This window comes from Salvia splendens, chromosome 2, assembly GCF_004379255.2.
Source record: "Salvia splendens isolate huo1 chromosome 2, SspV2, whole genome shotgun sequence".
Taxonomy (NCBI): domain Eukaryota; kingdom Viridiplantae; phylum Streptophyta; class Magnoliopsida; order Lamiales; family Lamiaceae; genus Salvia; species Salvia splendens.
In genome coordinates, this window is record NC_056033.1 from 24,307,850 (window position 1) to 24,325,976 (window position 18,127).

The 18,127-nt window shown below is 38.4% G+C and overlaps 1 protein-coding gene across 1 annotated transcript; it reads left to right on the top strand.

Annotated features, from left to right (window-relative positions):
* The first annotated feature begins 10,905 nt into the window (after positions 1-10,905).
* On the top strand, positions 10,906-14,383 carry LOC121792033 (E3 ubiquitin-protein ligase DIS1-like). Its single transcript, XM_042189813.1, has 4 exons — positions 10,906-11,205; positions 12,347-12,577; positions 13,226-13,612; positions 13,721-14,383. The coding sequence occupies exons 1-4, from the start codon at positions 10,978-10,980 to the stop codon at positions 14,039-14,041; spliced, it is 1,167 nt and encodes a 388-aa protein (XP_042045747.1). The 5' UTR covers positions 10,906-10,977; the 3' UTR covers positions 14,042-14,383.
* Positions 14,384-18,127: the final 3,744 nt, after the last annotated feature.

Consider the following 18,127-nt stretch of genomic DNA (forward strand, 5'->3'; position numbering starts at 1 on the left):
GAGACATACAAGTGGTCAAGATTGCGTCAGAGAACAACCTGGCAGATTCTTTTACAAAGGCTTGGCGGTGAAACCGTTCGAGTGCCACGTTGAAGGAATGGGCGTTCGACTCTTTCAAGACCTCAACTCGCTTTCAGTATAAGTGAGAGAAATTTTAGACGTGTGCACTACCATTTTGTATACTCGAAAGCTGTTTTGAGTATAAGTGGGAGATTGTTAGAGTTTCGTATACTAGAAATCACCTTTCGAGTGATTGGATACTGTAAAACTCTAATTGTTATTTTCCAATAAATGCAAAAGATTATTTTTTGTCATAATGTTGTTATGTTTTACATTTAATGGTTGTTTATTGCATATTTAAATTTATAAGGAAACGTAACAAAGTCTAAGTCTTTGTTTTAGTAGACCGGTTGTGGGCGTCGTCCAATTTAAGGTAACACGGTCAGTTCTAAACAAAGAAAAATAAGAATTTCACAACCTAGATAGGCCTAGACTACCTATCGTGAAAGGTTGCAATGTCAGTCCGATTATTTCTAAGACTTATTGAAATAAGATGACGTTGGTGTGGTATAGCACTGAATGGATCTAACAGCAAAACGAGTCTTTATGCTATCTACTGAAAGACGAGGTCTTGATAATTAATTTCTTAATCAATGTACGTTAGCATTGAGCATACGATATTGTGTATCTACTACTTTGACTTACCAAAGGTGCGGGTTTTTCGTCACCCAACGATCCAGGTATATTTGGTAGTGGCGATCGTTATCTAGCGGTGCTAGGATTGCTATTACGTTGAATCGTGCGCGAGGGGAGTCTCGTTTGATAACATCCACAAGAGGAGCTCGAAACAAGGTTTTATTATTCGGAACCTAGCTAGTTGGAGTTTAATTACTCCATGAATAATAAATAAGAGTTTCTTGCTAAGTCCACTTTTGGAGATTAAAATATGTTAATTAATTAAGTCCATAGCAGACAATAATTAATTAATGGATGTTTCTATCTTAAGCGTGAGAAATAAATTAAATGCAATTAAAGGAAACCCGGAATACTTGTAATTTCGGATTTGGAAGGCAGTGCAATATTACTTCTGTAGTGACTGCTTGTAATATTCCAATATAAGCTTATATTAAATTGTGAGTTCAATTTAATTGGTAAAAAACTAATTGGGTGAGGCATGTTCCAAATTCTTCCTTAGATCCCTGATTGGGCTCCAATATGTGACTTAATATAAATAGGAGAATAAAGGAGACAGAAAATACACATTATTACTCTATCAAATTTTCCTCCCCCTCTAAGAAAGAGAGAGCTCGAAATTTTGCCTCCTCCGTGAGCTGAGTTCTGTCTTCGTTATTCAAGTCCTAGTACGTTGATGAGATTTGCCCACACAAATATCAGCGTATAGTCCGGGACACCAGTCAGAAGATCCAAGGTCGAGTATTGAAGATCTTCACGTAGAGACGGAGCAAGCCATCATCGATTATTGATTGAATCAACGAGGTAAATTAGCTAATTCCGTAGTAAGCATGTTTTAGGGATTTCATATGCTAAAGCATGTTTTAATTCAAGTTATGAGCATGATACAAGTGATAATTACGCGAATAGAATTTGTCTAAATAATCTGCTACATAGATCAAATTTATGTGATCATTAAATTTATGTGATCATTAAATACTCGTGCGCGCTGCAGGCCGAGACCTCATGACAGTTAAAATATGTTTGGTGAGAATGATATGTAAATTATAATATTAATACTTTGTTCAATACAGAAAATGTATTTTTATAAAAGATATTAACACAATAATTGACATATTCTATTTAATTACCAAAAAAGACTTTTATTAGCAATTAATTATGAATAACATTTATTTGGATTTAATTATACTCTCCCGGTCCCACAAAAATTGATAGATTTAAATGACATGGATTTTAATTCGCAATTAGTAAAATATGAGACATAATAAAAATTAAAGTATTGTTAGTAGAGAATGAGTTTCACCCCATTAGAGAGAAAAAATTTCCTAACTTAAAAAATTTATATAATTTTTAGGGATGAACCAAAATAAAAATAGTTTATATTTATTTTGTTGGTATTTATATTCAAATTTCTTTTTCTATACATTTAACTTTTTTCAAATTTATCAATATTTTTATTTGTACAACCAAATTATTGCTCATTTTTATAACAGTCAAATGGATAGTGGTTTGTTTTTGAATTATTTAGTCGTTGAAATGTTATTGTTCTATGTAATTATATAGTATCTCATCCGTCCTGTAATAGATGGTACATTTGGAGAATGACACGAGATTTTAAGTGATATTGTTTTAAGTGTTAAGTGGAGATATATAAAGAAAAAGTGATTGAAGTATTGTTAGTGGAAAATGGGTTGCACCTCATTGTAATTTTTAGGGACGAAGTAAAATAACAATAGTTTATATTATTTTGTTGGTATTTATTTTCAAATATCTTTTTATATACATTTAACTTTTTTCACATTTATCAATATTTTTATTTGTATAACCAAATTATTGCTCATTTTTACAACAGTCAAATTGGTTGTGGTTTATTTTTGATTATTTAGTTGTTGAAATGTTATTATTCTACGTAATTTTAAGTGATGTTGTTTTATGTGTAAAGTGAAGAAAGAAAATAGTACATTAATAGAGAGAACTTTTTCCAAGAAAGGAATTGTGACATTTTTTATGGGACAAACTAAAAAAAAGATGTAATATCTATTATGGGACGGAGGGAATACTATATTAGTGTTTTAAAGTGTTCTAATCAGCATTAACTTTTTTCTGTAATTTTAAAGTTAATGCAATGATATTGTTTCTTATTTTTATTAATTTTATTATAAATATTTAATCAGTGAAAATTATATGGCCCGTGCATAGCACGGGTGATGATACTAGAGGAAATCGGGTTATAGGGTACTTTACATTTAAAATAACGTAAATGTACCCATTTTGTTATCTCTTCCATATATGGGAAAAACGCCACCCGCATTGGCGTTTTTTATTAGTGAAGATCACCCGCATTGGCGTTTTACCATTTTGAACCGTATGTCGTCTATTTTATGGAAATACAGGTAAGTTAAAAAACGCCAACATGGTTGGTGTGTTACAAAAAAAACGCTGATGGGGTTGGCGTGTTTAGTAAATTAGAAACGCCGAAGGAATGACGTGTTTATATAAAGACGCCATCACGGATGGCGTTATTCAATTATAACACGCAAAGAAGGGAGATAAGCTGAGATGCAAGAGAGAGAAAGTCAATAGAGAGATGGGAGGAGGGAGAGGGTAATAATAGTAGTAGGTTATAAATTGACCATATAGAGCATCCACAATGGTTATAGCCCAGCAATAGCCCAGCCACAAACTCCTCCTGCCACATCATCAATGCTAAAAATCCTCCTGTCACATCAGAAATAGCCCAGCCATAGCCTAGCCATATCATAAATAGTCCAGCCACATCAATAACCACATCACTAATAACACAATATACGGAATTTAATTTACGAGACATATACGAGAAACATTAATAATACTATTTTAATTTTTAAAAAAAAAGTACAATAAATTAAAAAAAGTACAAAAATTTTTAAAAAGTACATTAATAAAAAAAATTACATTCATAATCGAAAAAGTACATTGCTTAAAAAAAATCACACGTCGGCTCCCTCGCCTCCGTCGTCGCCGTCGCCACCGCCACCACCGCCTCCGTCGCCACTGTCACCGCCGCCTCCGCTGCCACCGCCGCTGCCGCCTCCACGCAGATCGTCATTCATGCTCTCGAGCAATGTTGCACGCTTCCGCTGTCAACCCCTTCAACGGAGGGAGTACAATATATTATCTCCGTTTCTAAAAAATAAAAGCTTTTGAAATGACACGAACTTTAACGCACAATTGGTAAATTAAGAGAGATATATAAAGAAAAAGTAATTAAAGTATTGTTAAACGAGAATGGGTCTCACTTCATTAAAAAAGAAAAAAATATTTTCTAAAATAAAAAGTTTTTATTTTAAATAGACGTACCAAAATGGAAATAGTTTCTACTTTTAAAAATTGGGAATATATTGTTTTTGAATCCGTGGTGTCATGACTTAATAAAATTTATTCGAGACTCGTTTAACTGCGCAACAGGAATCAGTTTGTCCTAAATCAAGTTGCAATTTAAATAATAACTAAATTACAAATGACAGTTAAAATATGTTTAGTGAGAATGATATGTAAATTATAATATTAATACTTTGTTCAATACCGAAAATGTATTTTTATAAAAGATATTAACACAATAATTGACATATTCTATTTAATTACCAAAAAAGACTTTTATTAGCAATTAATTATGAATAACATTTATTTGGATTTAATTATACTCTCCCGGTCCCACAAAAATTGATAGATTTAAATGACATGGATTTTAATTCGCAATTAGTAAAATATGAGACATAATAAAAATTAAAGTATTGTTAGTAGAGAATGAGTTTCACCCCATTAGAGAGAAAAAATTTCCTAACTTAAAAAATTTATATAATTTTTAGGGATGAACTAAAATAAAAATAGTTTATATTTATTTTGTTGGTATTTATATTCAAATTTCTTTTTATATACATTTAACTTTTTTCAAATTTATCAATATTTTTATTTGTACAACCAAATTATTGCTCATTTTTATAACAATCAAATTGATAGTGGTTTATTTTTGAATTATTTAGTCGTTGAAATGTTATTGTTCTATGTAATTATATAGTATCTCGTCCGTCCTGTAATAGATGGTACATTTGGAGAATGACACGAGATATTAAGTGATATTGTTTTAAGTGTTAAGTGGAGATATATAAAGAAAAAGTGATTGAAGTATTGTTAGTGGAAAATGGGTTGCACCTCATTGTAATTTTTAGGGACGAAGTAAAATAACAATAGTTTATATTATTTTGTTGGTATTTATTTTCAAATATCTTTTTATATACATTTAACTTTTTTCACATTTATCAATATTTTTATTTGTATAACCAAATTATTGCTCATTTTTACAACAGTCAAATTGGTTGTGGTTTATTTTTGATTATTTAGTTGTTGAAATGTTATTATTCTACGTAATTTTAAGTGATGTTGTTTTATGTGTAAAGTGAAGAAAGAAAATAGTACATTAATAGAGAGAACTTTTTCCAAGAAAGGAATTGTGACAATTTTTATGGGACAAACTAAAAAGAAAGATGTAATATCTATTATGGGACGGAGGGAATACTATATTAGTGTTTTAAAGTGTTCTAATCAGCATTAACTTTTTTCTGTAATTTTAAAGTTAATGCAATGATATTGTTTCTTATTTTTATTAATTTTATTATACATATTTAATCAGTGAAAATTATATGGCCCGTGCATAGCACGGGTGATGATACTAGAGGAAAACGGGTTATAGGGTACTTTACATTTAAAATAACGTAAATGTACCCATTTTGTTATCTCTTCCATATATGGGAAAAACGTCACCCGCATTGGCGTTTTTTATTAGTGAAGATCACCCGCATTGGCGTTTTACCATTTTGAACCGTATGTCGTCTATTTTATGGAAATACAGGTAAGTTAAAAAACGCCAACATGGTTGGTGTGTTACAAAAAAAACGCTGATGGGGTTGGCGTGTTTAGTAAATTAGAAACGCCGAAGGAATGACGTGTTTATATAAAGACGCCATCACGGATGGCGTTATTCAATTATAACACGCAAAGAAGGGAGATAAGCTGAGATGCAAGAGAGAGAAAGTCAATAGAGAGATGGGAGGAGGGAGAGGGTAATAATAGTAGTAGGTTATAAATTGACCATATAGAGCATCCACAATGGTTATAGCCCAGCAATAGCCCAGCCACAAACTCCTCCTGCCACATCATCAATGCTAAAAATCCTCCTGTCACATCAGAAATAGCCCAGCCATAGCCTAGCCATATCATAAATAGTCCAGCCACATCAATAGTCACATCACTAATAACACAATATACGGAATTTAATTTACGAGACATATACGAGAAACATTAATAATACTATTTTAATTTTTAAAAAAAATTACAATAAATTAAAAAAAGTACAAAAATTTTAAAAAAGTACATTAATAAAAAAATTACATTCATAATCTAAAAAGTACATTGCTTAAAAAAAATCACACGTCGGATCCCTCGCCTCCGTCGTCGCCGTCGCCACCGCCACCACCGCCTCCGTCGCCACTGTCACCGCCGCCTCTGCTGCCACCGCCGCTGCCGCCTTCACGCAGATCGTCATTCATGCTCTCGAGCAATGTGAAGAGAAATCTCTTCTCCTGGGGTCCGTCGCCGCTCGCCATTCAGCTAATGTCTTCACCATCATCTGGCGCGTTTGTTGACGCGCGAAGTACTTGAGATCCTCTCTATATATATATATATATATATATATATATATATATATATATATATATTTTAGGCATCATTTGCATATTGGGTGCCCAACCCCGCATCGCCGGGAACCCCCCCGGCGGACTCCCTCCGGTCGGCATCCCGGGTAGCATTTGCTGCCACGGGTACATGTTGTAGTACCCGGGCATCTGATTCCATCCGCCTCCAACGGGGATTGGGGGAGTTTGAGAACCGCCCGTCCCTGAACTAGGCTCGTTGTTCAGATCCGTTTCTCGGTGTTGATCTTGTACAGAAATTAAGATAGAGAGAGTACTCGTTAATACAAGTGGTGCGAATGAAAATGAAGTGCAAATCGCGTATATATAGTGTTTTGAAAATTAAAAAAAAATCCGCTGGGCTATGCGCTGGGCGATCCGGGCGCTGCAATGGAGCCGAGCGGATCACCCAGCGCATAGCCCAGCGGTTTTCGACCGCCTAGCGCTAGGCGAAATTGATTTCCAAAAAACCGCTCGGCGGTTTTCGGATTCTCCAATCGTTCGCCTAGCGACCGCCTAGCGCCGGCGCTCGACTAGGCGGTGCGCTAGGCGCCATTGTGGATGCTCATATAGGCTGTTGGAAAATGAAAAGACTGACTTTAAATTTCTTCTAATCCTTTCCGTGGTATTATCCATTTCCACCGCAATCCCTAATTCATCCTTTCCGAGGTTTTGGCCGCCAAATCTCAAATCAAAATTTGTCACTTCGCTCACATTTAATGAATGCCATCATTTGATTTGATTGTAATCCCAACATTTATCTTTTTGGATTTTTATACTATTCCCTTCGTCATGTTGGTTGATCCATCTCACTAAATCTAGACATCCTTACGCAAATTGTTTATGATTAATACGTTACGGACAATTTTATATAAAATCGGTTTAGATCAAAATAGTCATTTTATGTCAACATTTATAATTTACAATAATCTCTGTATCCTATGTGAATATATATAGTCACATAGTACATTCTTTTCTTTTTAATTTACCCCCTATTAAGAGTTTTATTTCTTAGTGATACAAATTTTAAGAAATATTAAAAAAATAAAAAAAGTTAGTGGAATATATTTCCCAATTTTAAATGAAATATGATTGGAATAACTTAGTGAAATATGTGACCCTATTATCATTGATAGTAAAAATGAATTAAAACTCCTATTCATGATTGAACTAAAATGGAAAATCAAGACTCCTACTCCTATGTGTGAATGCATAAAGTATATCATATTCCATCCGTCCCAACTAAGTTGGTACAAAACTTTTGGGATGTTCCAAAAAAATACTCTGTATGACTCAACTTTATTGGGACGTCCCAAAAAAATACGACTTAACTTTGTTTAAGTTTATTGACGAAACGATTACATGTAAAAAAATCAAAGATAGTAGTTGACTCGATGTATTACATGACATTGTTGAAGTAGGTAAACGTTTTGTCTAGTATATTTCATTTGTCACATTATACATAACTTCTCCAAAATACGTGATTATGGTACAAATGAAAAAATATATCAAAATTATTACAATTCATCATATTCTTTGAAGTTGCAAAATTAACCAAAAATTGCTTGAACTTAGCAGTTTTTTCAAATCTTAATCTCAATACATAAACCACAAATCTTACGATCAATATGTATAGGTGATCAATGTAAACTGCAAAGTAACAAGTTCGTAGGTTTTTACTTTAACTTAAATTTTTATATGAAAAATGAAGTTTGTTTGCCAAATCATAACTCCACATATTTGCAGTAGTGACTGTAACTACTTGTCCTATCTTCAACTAGAACTAGAACTAGTCATTATTACCCTCTCTCTCCCTCTCCCTCTCCCTCTCCCTCTCCCTCTCCCTTTCCGTCTTCCTCCTCCCATCTCTCAATTGACTTTCTCCCTCTTGCATCTCAGCTTATCTCACTTCTTGCGTCTTAGAGCATCCACAATGAGACTGGACTTCACATAGCCCTCACATAGCCTTCACACTGCCACATCATCAGCACTAAAATTCTCCTGCCACATCAGCTTACCACATCAACTGGACATCAAATAGCCCTCACATAGTCTTCCCACTACCTATCCACATCACTAATAACAATTATATAATTTAATTTACAATCGTATCAACATACGGAATTTAATTTACGAGACAAATACGGGAAATTCGAATAATACTATTAAAATTAAAAAAGTGCATTAATTTAAAAAAAAGTACAATAATTTTAAAAAAAGTACAAAAATTAAAAAGTACAATTAAAAAAGTAAAAAAAAATCACTCCTCGCCGCCGTCCTCGTCTCCGTCGTCGCCCGACCCTTCTTCACCGTCGTCGCTGCCGCCTCTGTCGCTACCTACGCCGCGGCTATTCCCGCCGGTCTCCCTCCTCATCGCCTCCAATTCTTCACGCTGGCTCTGGAGCAATACACGAAGATAATCCTTCACCTCGGGGTCCACCGCCGGTTGGAAGTCGGCTAAGGTCTTCACCATTTGAGCGCGCGTTTGTTGGCGCGCGAAGAATTTGAGCTCCTCGGTAGACCTGCCGAGGGGGGATGCCAAATGGACCCCCTGGGAACTCGGGGTGCCCGCCCTCGCAACCTGTTGCGCCCGCCTTTGGCCAACCGGGCGAGGTCGGCGACCGAACGAACGAGAGGTCGGGACCTCCTGGGCCATCTCGGGGAGGTCTGTCGAACCACCGCTGCTGCCGCTATAATCTCCGGTATAGTTCAGTTTCTGCTTTTTCAGCCAGCCAGCGTCGACACCTGCCCGGAATTTCTCCGACTCGTTGAGCACAACGTAGCAGTTCCAGTAGGTGAACTCATAGTACTTCTTCTACGGATCGGGGTAGGCTCTCTCCGCAATCCTCCTGCAGTCTTCCTCTGTTTGGCCACTGGTCTGCATGCGGAGGGCGTTGGCGTACAAACCCGAAAATCGAGAGACGCGAGACCTGATTCGGTCCCAGCACTTCCGGCACTCCTCCCCGGTGCGCGGTCTCCCTTCAGGGCAAAATGCTCTGTAGGCTGCGGCTATCTTGGCCCACAAGTTGACGATCCTCTGGTTGTTCGAAACGAGAGGATCGTCGCAGACACTCACCCACGCCTTGGCAACCGCAACGTTCTCTGCGTCTGTCCACTTCCTCCGGACCCGGCTGCGACGACTCGCCGACCTTCTTGGCCTTGCCCTTCTTCTTACCCTGCCTTACTCCCTGGCTTTGAATGCGAGTTTCCGGAACCTCGTTAATATCAAAACCCAAGTCCGCTAAGGAGAAGGTCTTCGTATACTGTGCATCCGTTGGGGTCGATTTGTGCGAAGAACCGGTGGAAAAATCAAAAGTCGGCCGATAGGCGTTGTCCCCCCCGGGCGTCCCCTGCGGCGGTGGAATCATCTGCTGCGCCGGTGGCTGCATCCCGGGTGCCCACCCCGGCATCATCTGCATAGGGGGCTGCATGCCGGGTGCCCACCCCGGCATCATCTGCTGCCACGGGTACATATTGTAGTACCCGGTCATCGGAGGTCAACCACCTCCCCCAGGAGCCGGGGAAGTCTGGGACCCTACCCCGGGAGTCGGGGGAGTCTAAGACCCTACCCCGGGAGTCGGGGGAGTCTGAGACCATCCCCCGGGAGTCACTGGAGTACCTTCATAGTTGGTCTCCATTGCTCGTTATTGATCTTGTACAGAAAGAAAGATAGAGAGAGTACTCGTTAAAACAAGTGGTGCGAATGAAAATGACGTTCAAAGCGCGTATATATAGTGTTTTCAAAAAAAAATTAAAAATTAAAATCTGACGTCGGTCTGACGCCGATCCGGGGCCTACAATGGCGCCGTGAGGATCGGTGTTAGAACCGGCGTCATCACACGAATCGGCATGGCCACACCGAAGTTGACGCCGATTTCGCCGACGCCGGTCGCAATGGTTCGGCGTCAGAACCGGCGTCGGCGAAAAATCGGCGTCGCGGTTTTGACGCCTCCATTGCTGATGCTCTTATAATTGAAAAACGCCATCCGTGATGGCGTCTTTATAAAAACACGCCATTCCCTTCGGCGTTTCTAGTTTACTAAACACGCCAACTCCGTCGATGTTTTTTTTGTAACACGCCAACCATGTCGGCATTTTTTAACTTACCTGTATTTCCATAAAATACGACGACATACGGTTCAAAATGTTAAAACGTCAATGCGAGTGGCGTCTTCACTAATAAAAAACGCCAATGTGGACAGTGTTTTTCCCATATATGGAAGAGATAACAAAATAGGTACATTTACGTTATATTAAACGTAAAGTACCCTATAAACCCGATTTCTCCGATGATATTAGTTGTAATAATGGACTATAATATTATGAGCCGTGAATAAATTGGTGTATACGTTTTAAGGATAACTTTTCATATATGAAAATATCATATTTTTATAAGAAGTTACTCTAAAAAAAATGAATGAAAATACACTGAACCATTTTCTTTAAAAGAAATGGAAAAATTGAGAGATCCGTGGTGAGACCACACGCTCCCCTCTCTCATTGTCCGCGGCTTTAATTTGAAATTGAAGTTTCTCTCTCTATTTCGTCGTCATTTTCTATGGTTACAAATTCATGCTGCTGCAGTATCAAGCCCGTGCTAGACCAACACAATAATCTTCTTCTACCCTCAATCAACTCCCTCTCCCTCTCCCTCTCCCTCTCCCGATATCTTCTTCTTTGGTTGACTTTGCCGGATTTTAAATTAATCCGAATTAATTACAACCTTGCTAGGGTTTTTCTCTTCCTTTTCTTCAATCGCTTTTTGATTCGCCATTGTTTTTTCCAGGTAACTTTTTGTGCTCACATCTTAGTCTCTAGCCTTTTATTCCGCCTCTTTTACTCTTCTATTTTCCATTCCCTTTTCTATATTCGCCCCTTTCTGGCAAAGGGTGAAAACTGCTCAACTTTCAATTTATGTTTGCTTTCGTGATTTAGTCTCTAGCCTTTTAACAAGAAAGTTTTCAAGATTATATTTTTGTTGAATTTACAAAATTGAGACCGATTTCAAGTCTGGTCTCTAAATTTGTTGGATTTCTTTTTATAAACTGGATATATTCTCTTGCTGTTAACGGGTACTTGTTATGAATTTATTGCCACACTCGTGGGACAGATGAATTTCAATTTTAAGTATTGGAACATATAGAAGATTAGGTATAGCATAACATGGATTGTACCAAACCTTGTGATTTCAGAGAAGATTTGATTTGGGTGCCACTTTTCTGCTTTCAGTGAAAATAGTCGTTTATAGCATAATAAATTAATAATAGTAGCTGTTTGTGAATCAATGAATATAGGAGGATGGCATTTTAAGTTTCAATTTGCGTTGAAGCAACTTGAAGAAGGTCTACTATATTTGTATACTTGTTAATGCTGCTCACATGTATACATTGAGCTGTGTCATAAGGTTTTATAGCAGAGCTTCCGGCCTGTTGTACGTTGTTTTTGTGAGTTTTATTCGATGGCAGTACATTGCGCTGTCAATCTTAAAAGTTAAAAAGTTATTTTCGTCTTTTCTGAATCAGCGATTGCCACCCTTTTAGAGATTATAATGTGGCAGTCACTGGATTTCATTGCTGCAATGTTACGGTTATATCATAAAACTAATGTTACTTATCATTGCATTTTCTGGATATGGAATGTGTATGTTTGATTTTATGTTATTCTGTTGTATCTGTGACCAACATAAGAAGCTATTATGATGGCAGTAGCTGTATTTTAATCAATCTCATTTGTCTTTGTTTTGTAGTTTTTCTTCAAAATATGCAATTTATGATAATGTTGTGTTTGTGCTTAGAATGTTGCTGTGAGGACATAGGTTGAAATACATTCTGTTTTCTTGTTTGGTTGATATCGTTATCTTATGTATTATGGCGGAATACAAATGATTTATGTCTTGGTTTAGTTAACTTGAAAAGTGTCATGTGCAGGGCTCACCATACATGCTTCCAATGTCAAGTGGAAATTCCTACTATGATGACTTGCGAATGAAACCTGAGGTCATTGATCCATCAGAAAATGAAGACACATTGGACATTGGTGAACATGTCAATGACACCTCAGAAAGTGCCTCAAAACCTAATGTGGCTGTCTCGACAAATGTCCGTGAGCTTCTGGAATGCCCAGTTTGCTTGAATGCTATGTACCCTCCAATCAGTCAGGTACGGATATTTTGTTTCACAAACTACAAGGCTGGGCAGTCTTCAACTAGTTATGCTTATTTCGTATGGAATAATCTTTTCATTTCGTTTGCAGTTGTCTCTCGAGTACACTGGTCAGTAGTTTTTAATTCATAAGCATTAAGCACACACCACATACTTTTATTTTAAGGATGAAGATTGTTTCATGAGAAAAAAGTAGAGTATATAAAAGGGCCTGCAAATAACAAGGCTCTGTCATCTCTGACTGTTTTATCTCTCCATATCTTGGAAGCTGTTTACTTCCAGTTAATCAGGGCAGAAGTATCTGTTGTTCCATAAAATATGAATTGAGATATAATTAGTGGCTGTAACAAAACATTTTATGGGAATACATGAGTTTGTGGAATTGGAGAACTAACTTTCTAACAATAATTCTTTTCTAGGCAGGGAACTTGCTGAAAGTATTGTTATAAATAAGTGAAATATCAGTCCCATATTTTAATTTTAAATGAGGTTTTGTATGTGGTTTGATGCTACTGTTTTGGTCTACTAAAACAATATTTCGACCACTTCCTTTTACTTGTATTCGTTACTTTGCCCTTTATCTGTTTTTTTTTTTGGTTCTTGCTCTATCTAATAAAATCCAATTCATTTCCTTTTACTCTGCAGTGTTCCAATGGCCACACATTGTGTTCTGGTTGCAAACCCAGGGTGCACAATCGATGTCCAACCTGCAGGCATGAGCTTGGTAATATCCGTTGTCTGGCATTAGAGAAGGTTGCTGCATCCCTTGAGCTTCCATGTAAATATCAAAATTTTGGGTGCATAGGAATCTATCCTTACTACAGCAAGCTTAAACACGAATCTCAATGCGCTTATAGACCTTACAATTGTCCTTATGCCGGATCAGAGTGCTTGGTCATTGGTGATATTCCATTTCTTGTGAGCCATTTGAAAGATGATCACAAAGTAGACATGCATAGCGGTAGTACTTTTAACCATCGCTATGTCAAATCAAATCCACATGAAGTTGAGAATGCAACATGGATGCTTACGGTAGAGTCTATTTTCTCTTGCTACACTTTCGATTTCTCAACCTGTACTTCCTTTCTTCGGTAAAAAATTTCTACTGCAATTCAGTTGTTGCTTTTATTAATCTTTCAGGTTTTTAGTTGCTTTGGGCAGTATTTCTGTCTGCATTTCGAAGCATTTCAGCTTGGAATGGCACCGGTTTATATAGCATTTTTGCGATTCATGGGCGATGACAATGAGGCAAAAAACTATAGCTATAGCCTAGAGGTTGGAGGTAACGGAAGGAAGGTGATATGGCAAGGAGTGCCAAGGAGCATCCGAGACAGCCACCGAAAGGTTCGTGACAGTTTTGATGGGCTCATCATACAACGTAACATGGCACTGTTTTTCTCTGGTGGAGACAGGAAAGAGCTGAAGCTGCGGGTTACTGGTAGGATCTGGAAGGAGCAGTAACGCGATCCTTGCCCAGCCCTTGTCGTAGTCGTAGAATTAGGTAGCTTCGTGTAGTATGATGGAATCTTCAGGTCATGTGTTTTGGGTGGAAAACTCTTCTTGAATCAAATTACATGGTGAAGAATCCTCGTTAGTTATCTAGTACTATCATGTGTTAGGATCTTGAATAGTGATGGTATGAATCTGCTGCTTGCTGATGTTCATGTTGTATCTTTGTGCTTGGTAAAATCATTGCTGCAGGGAAACATGGGCTTTCAAGTATCTTACATAGTTTTGTGCAAGTAACTAGAGTTAAATGCATGAAAATGCATAAATATTAAAAATACATAAACGTTGGAGTGATTTCCATTTTGCACATAAAAGCAGTTCTCCCATAAAATAATACTCAACTATGCACTTTGCTAGTTTGTCATTGAATACAGTGGTAATCTTGTGCAAAATGGACTCCCTCGGTCCAAGCTAAGATGACACATTTATTTGCCGACATGAGATTTTATAAGCTATTGGTTAATGTGTTTAATTAGAGAGCGAAAATATAAGTGTAAGTATTAAAATAGAGAGAGAGAAAAATGAATAATTTAATAGGAGTGAGAAAAAGTGGTTGGATGTACTAATTGGATAAAGAAAGTTTTTTTAAAAAGAAAATGTATCATCTTATTTAGGACATACTAAAAAGGAAAGCGTGTTATCTTAAGTGAGATAGATGGAGTAAATGATAAGTCCCTTAGGGCATTCATAGTGTTACCTTATTTGGCCATCCACAATGGGGCGCCCTAAGGCGCGCCCTAAAGGCTAAAGCCCGTCCTATGCACCGCCACGTCTACATTTTTATCCTCCTGCCCTTCCACCTGCAGTGGAGCGCCCTAAGGCGCATTTTCTTCTATTTGAATATTTAAATAACTACAAAAATTGGGAAAAACCTTCATTTCATTTACAAAATTAATACATTACAATACGGATTACAAAAAAATACGCAAACTCAACGACGGCGGTTACAGGCCCACACTTCTTCAATCATGTCGTTCATGAGCTGCGCATGATCGTGTTGGTTGCGCATTGAGGCCTGTCTAGATAGAACCTCATTGAAGCCCGTCGGTAATCCTCGAGCGAGGGGAGCGGTCGCCGTGCTGGAGGAGCTGAATGCAATTTCGTTATCGTTCCAATCGGTGATGCTCACACCTTCATGTTCGACTATCATGTTGTGCAAGATTATGCACGCATACATGACATCGGCGAGGATTTCCTTGAACCAGAGACGCCCCGACCCTTAGACTATTGCCCACTGTGATTGGAGCACACCAAATGCCCGCTCCACATCCTTGCGCGCCGCCTCCTGCTTTTGCGCAAAGAAAACTCTCTTATCACCAATTGGGCAGCTGATCGTCTTCAGAAAAACTGGCCACCGTGGGTATATGCCATCGGCCAAGTAGTACCCCATGTGTATTGGCGCCTGTTGGCAGTGAACTCGATGGTCGGGCCGTTGCCGTTGCATTGCTCGGTGAAGAGGGTGGATGAGTTGAGGATGTTGATGTCGTTGTTCGACCCGGATACACCAAAGTAAGCATGCCTGATCCAGAGCTGATAGTCAGCGACGGCTTCGAGGATCATCGTCGGGTGGCTGCCCTTGTATCCACTAGTAAATTGGCCTCTCCACGCCGCCGGACAATTCTTCCACTCCCAGTGCATACAGTCGATGCTCCCTAGTATCCCAGGAAAGCCGTGCGCCGTCTCGTGCATTCTCATTAGGCCCTGGCAATCTACAGCCGTCGGCTTTCGCAAATATGTGTCGATGTAGGCCTCGACAACTCCCCTACAAAATCTCTTCAGACACTCGCGGCCTGTTGTATCCCTATAAAGTCTTGGCTGCATTCACATGGAGTCAGCCCTAATGCTTGCGAAGATGGTTCCAATTGCGCTCTCATGACTCAACAATTCTCTTCCAAAACTGGCGCACTAGCTAGACGATATTGATGATTGGGTCCGTAAAAAGGCCGAGAAGCACATCACAAGCACCATAATCTTCTCCCGCTAGTACCTCTCTGGCCTCTCCTGATATGGAGTGAAAGGTGTAACCATCAAATGCATTCAATGATACAGGTGGAACCACCAAATGCATTAGTGGACGACACGATTTTTAATGAGAAATTGGTAAAGTAAGAAAGAAAGAGAAAAATTAGGTAAAGTAAGAGATATATGGAGAAAAGTGGGTAAAATATGAGAGATAAACTCTCCATTTTTAGAAATGAGACTATTTTTTGTGGACATCCTAAAATAACAAAATAAGACTATTTTTCGTGAGCATGTGAAGTAAAACATATTGAACTATGAATATAAAATTTTGGAATAAAATACAACTGAAATTGATAAAGAAATTAAAAGGACATACACTAGCAAAGAAAGGAACACAATCCTACTCGTTATACTTTTTACACCAAATCTGATATAATATTCGAACAAATTAATAGCGATTACATCATTAATAAAAGTTGGAATGCAATTCAACCAGAACTTGCTCTCAACTATAGAACCTGATGCCCGAGCAAGCGCGTAGGCAATTTGATACGCTGTTCGTCTTACGAACCTCATAGAGGATCTAGAGACCTCTTTCAAAAGCTGACGACAATCTTCTACCACTTCCCCAAAGATAGATTCATCCTTCCGTAAACCTGTCACCGCGAGTACTACCGTTTGGGCATCCATTTCGAACTCTATCTCCTTCTATCCCTTTCTTTTGACCCAACTCAGCACCTCTCTCTAGCTACGGAGCTCGGCCATCGATGGGTCGACTATCCTTCCCACCTGTCCACACATCGCCGCTACCACCGTCCCTTAAAAATCTCGAACAACCACCCCACAACCAACTTTTCTTTGGCTCTCGAACACATCGACGTCTATATTGCATTTTAGCACACCATTCCGCGGCTTCACCCATTTTTCCTCCAAGTGATGTCTCCCACCCCGCGCACTAATGTGAGCTTCTCTCCAAGCCGTCAGACATGTACGGGCTGTACCAATGATTCTTGCAGCTGACCCGTTCTCATTTCGCCATATAAGTTTGTTTCTATTAAACCATAGATGCCATAGCACAACAACCACTTCTTCAACTTTCGCCTCTAAATCACCACTCAACCAATTTTTCCAGCCATTCAATAAACCCCCTCTCACCTGGCGAGATTAACGACACCCAAAGCCTCGGCCACCAATTTTCCCATAAATGAGCGTCTTTCTTCCATCGCCAATGTGTTGACTAAAGCCCGCCTTCAGGCGATCTTTGGTTGCCACTAATTCGCTCCAAAACGAACTTTGATTACCAACCTTTCCCGCATCAAGAATCCCATGTCGAGGAAAATATCGTGCTTTAAGAACACGTCCAAGTAACGAGTCAGGATTCTCAATCAATCTCCATAGCTGTTTTCCTAACATCGAGATATTAAATTCTTTCAATTTTTGGAAACCCATACATACTTTACATTTTGGAACACAAAGTCTATCCCAAGCCGCCCAATGAATTTTCTTCCTATTTTCTGTATCTCCACACCAATAACCATTTAACATTTTACCAAGGTCATCACAGATGTTGTCTGATAGTAGGAACATATTCATCCAATAGGTGGATTGAGCCTGCTCCACACTTTTAATTAGTACTTCTTTCTCTGCCAAGACAATAGAGATTTATTACACCCTGCCAATTTTGTCCACACTGTCTATTTAAGGAGCCGAAAGAAAACTTTTTTGTCTCTCCCAACAAACATAGACATCCCCAAATAGATACCGCAGCCATTTGACAAATTTACACCTAGTAACTCGCATACTTCAGTCATAGCATTGATGGAAGTATTGGAGCTGAAGAAAGCCTTTGATTTATTGTAATTTATCAACTGATTAGATGATTCTTCATATTCTTTTATATACCCTTTCACCACGTTTCCCTCTAGTTGATTTGCACGGAAGAAAAGTAAGCTATCATCTGCAAAGAACAATTGAGAAATAGTAGGTGCCCCTCTTGATATGCGACACCCATGCAGTCGCCCCAGCCTCTCCTTCCTCCTTAGTATAGCTGACAAGCCTTCTGTTGGAACATATATA

Excerpts from the sequence above, each read along its gene's own strand:
- LOC121792033 (XM_042189813.1), top strand. The coding sequence starts at position 10,978 with ATGGTTACAAATTCATGCTGCTGCAGTATCAAGCCCGTGCTAGACCAA. Across the intron at positions 11,206-12,346 it reads TTCGCCATTGTTTTTTCCAG|GGCTCACCATACATGCTTCC; the intron begins GTAACTTTTTGT and ends TGTCATGTGCAG. Across the intron at positions 13,613-13,720 it reads ATGCAACATGGATGCTTACG|GTTTTTAGTTGCTTTGGGCA; the intron begins GTAGAGTCTATT and ends TTAATCTTTCAG.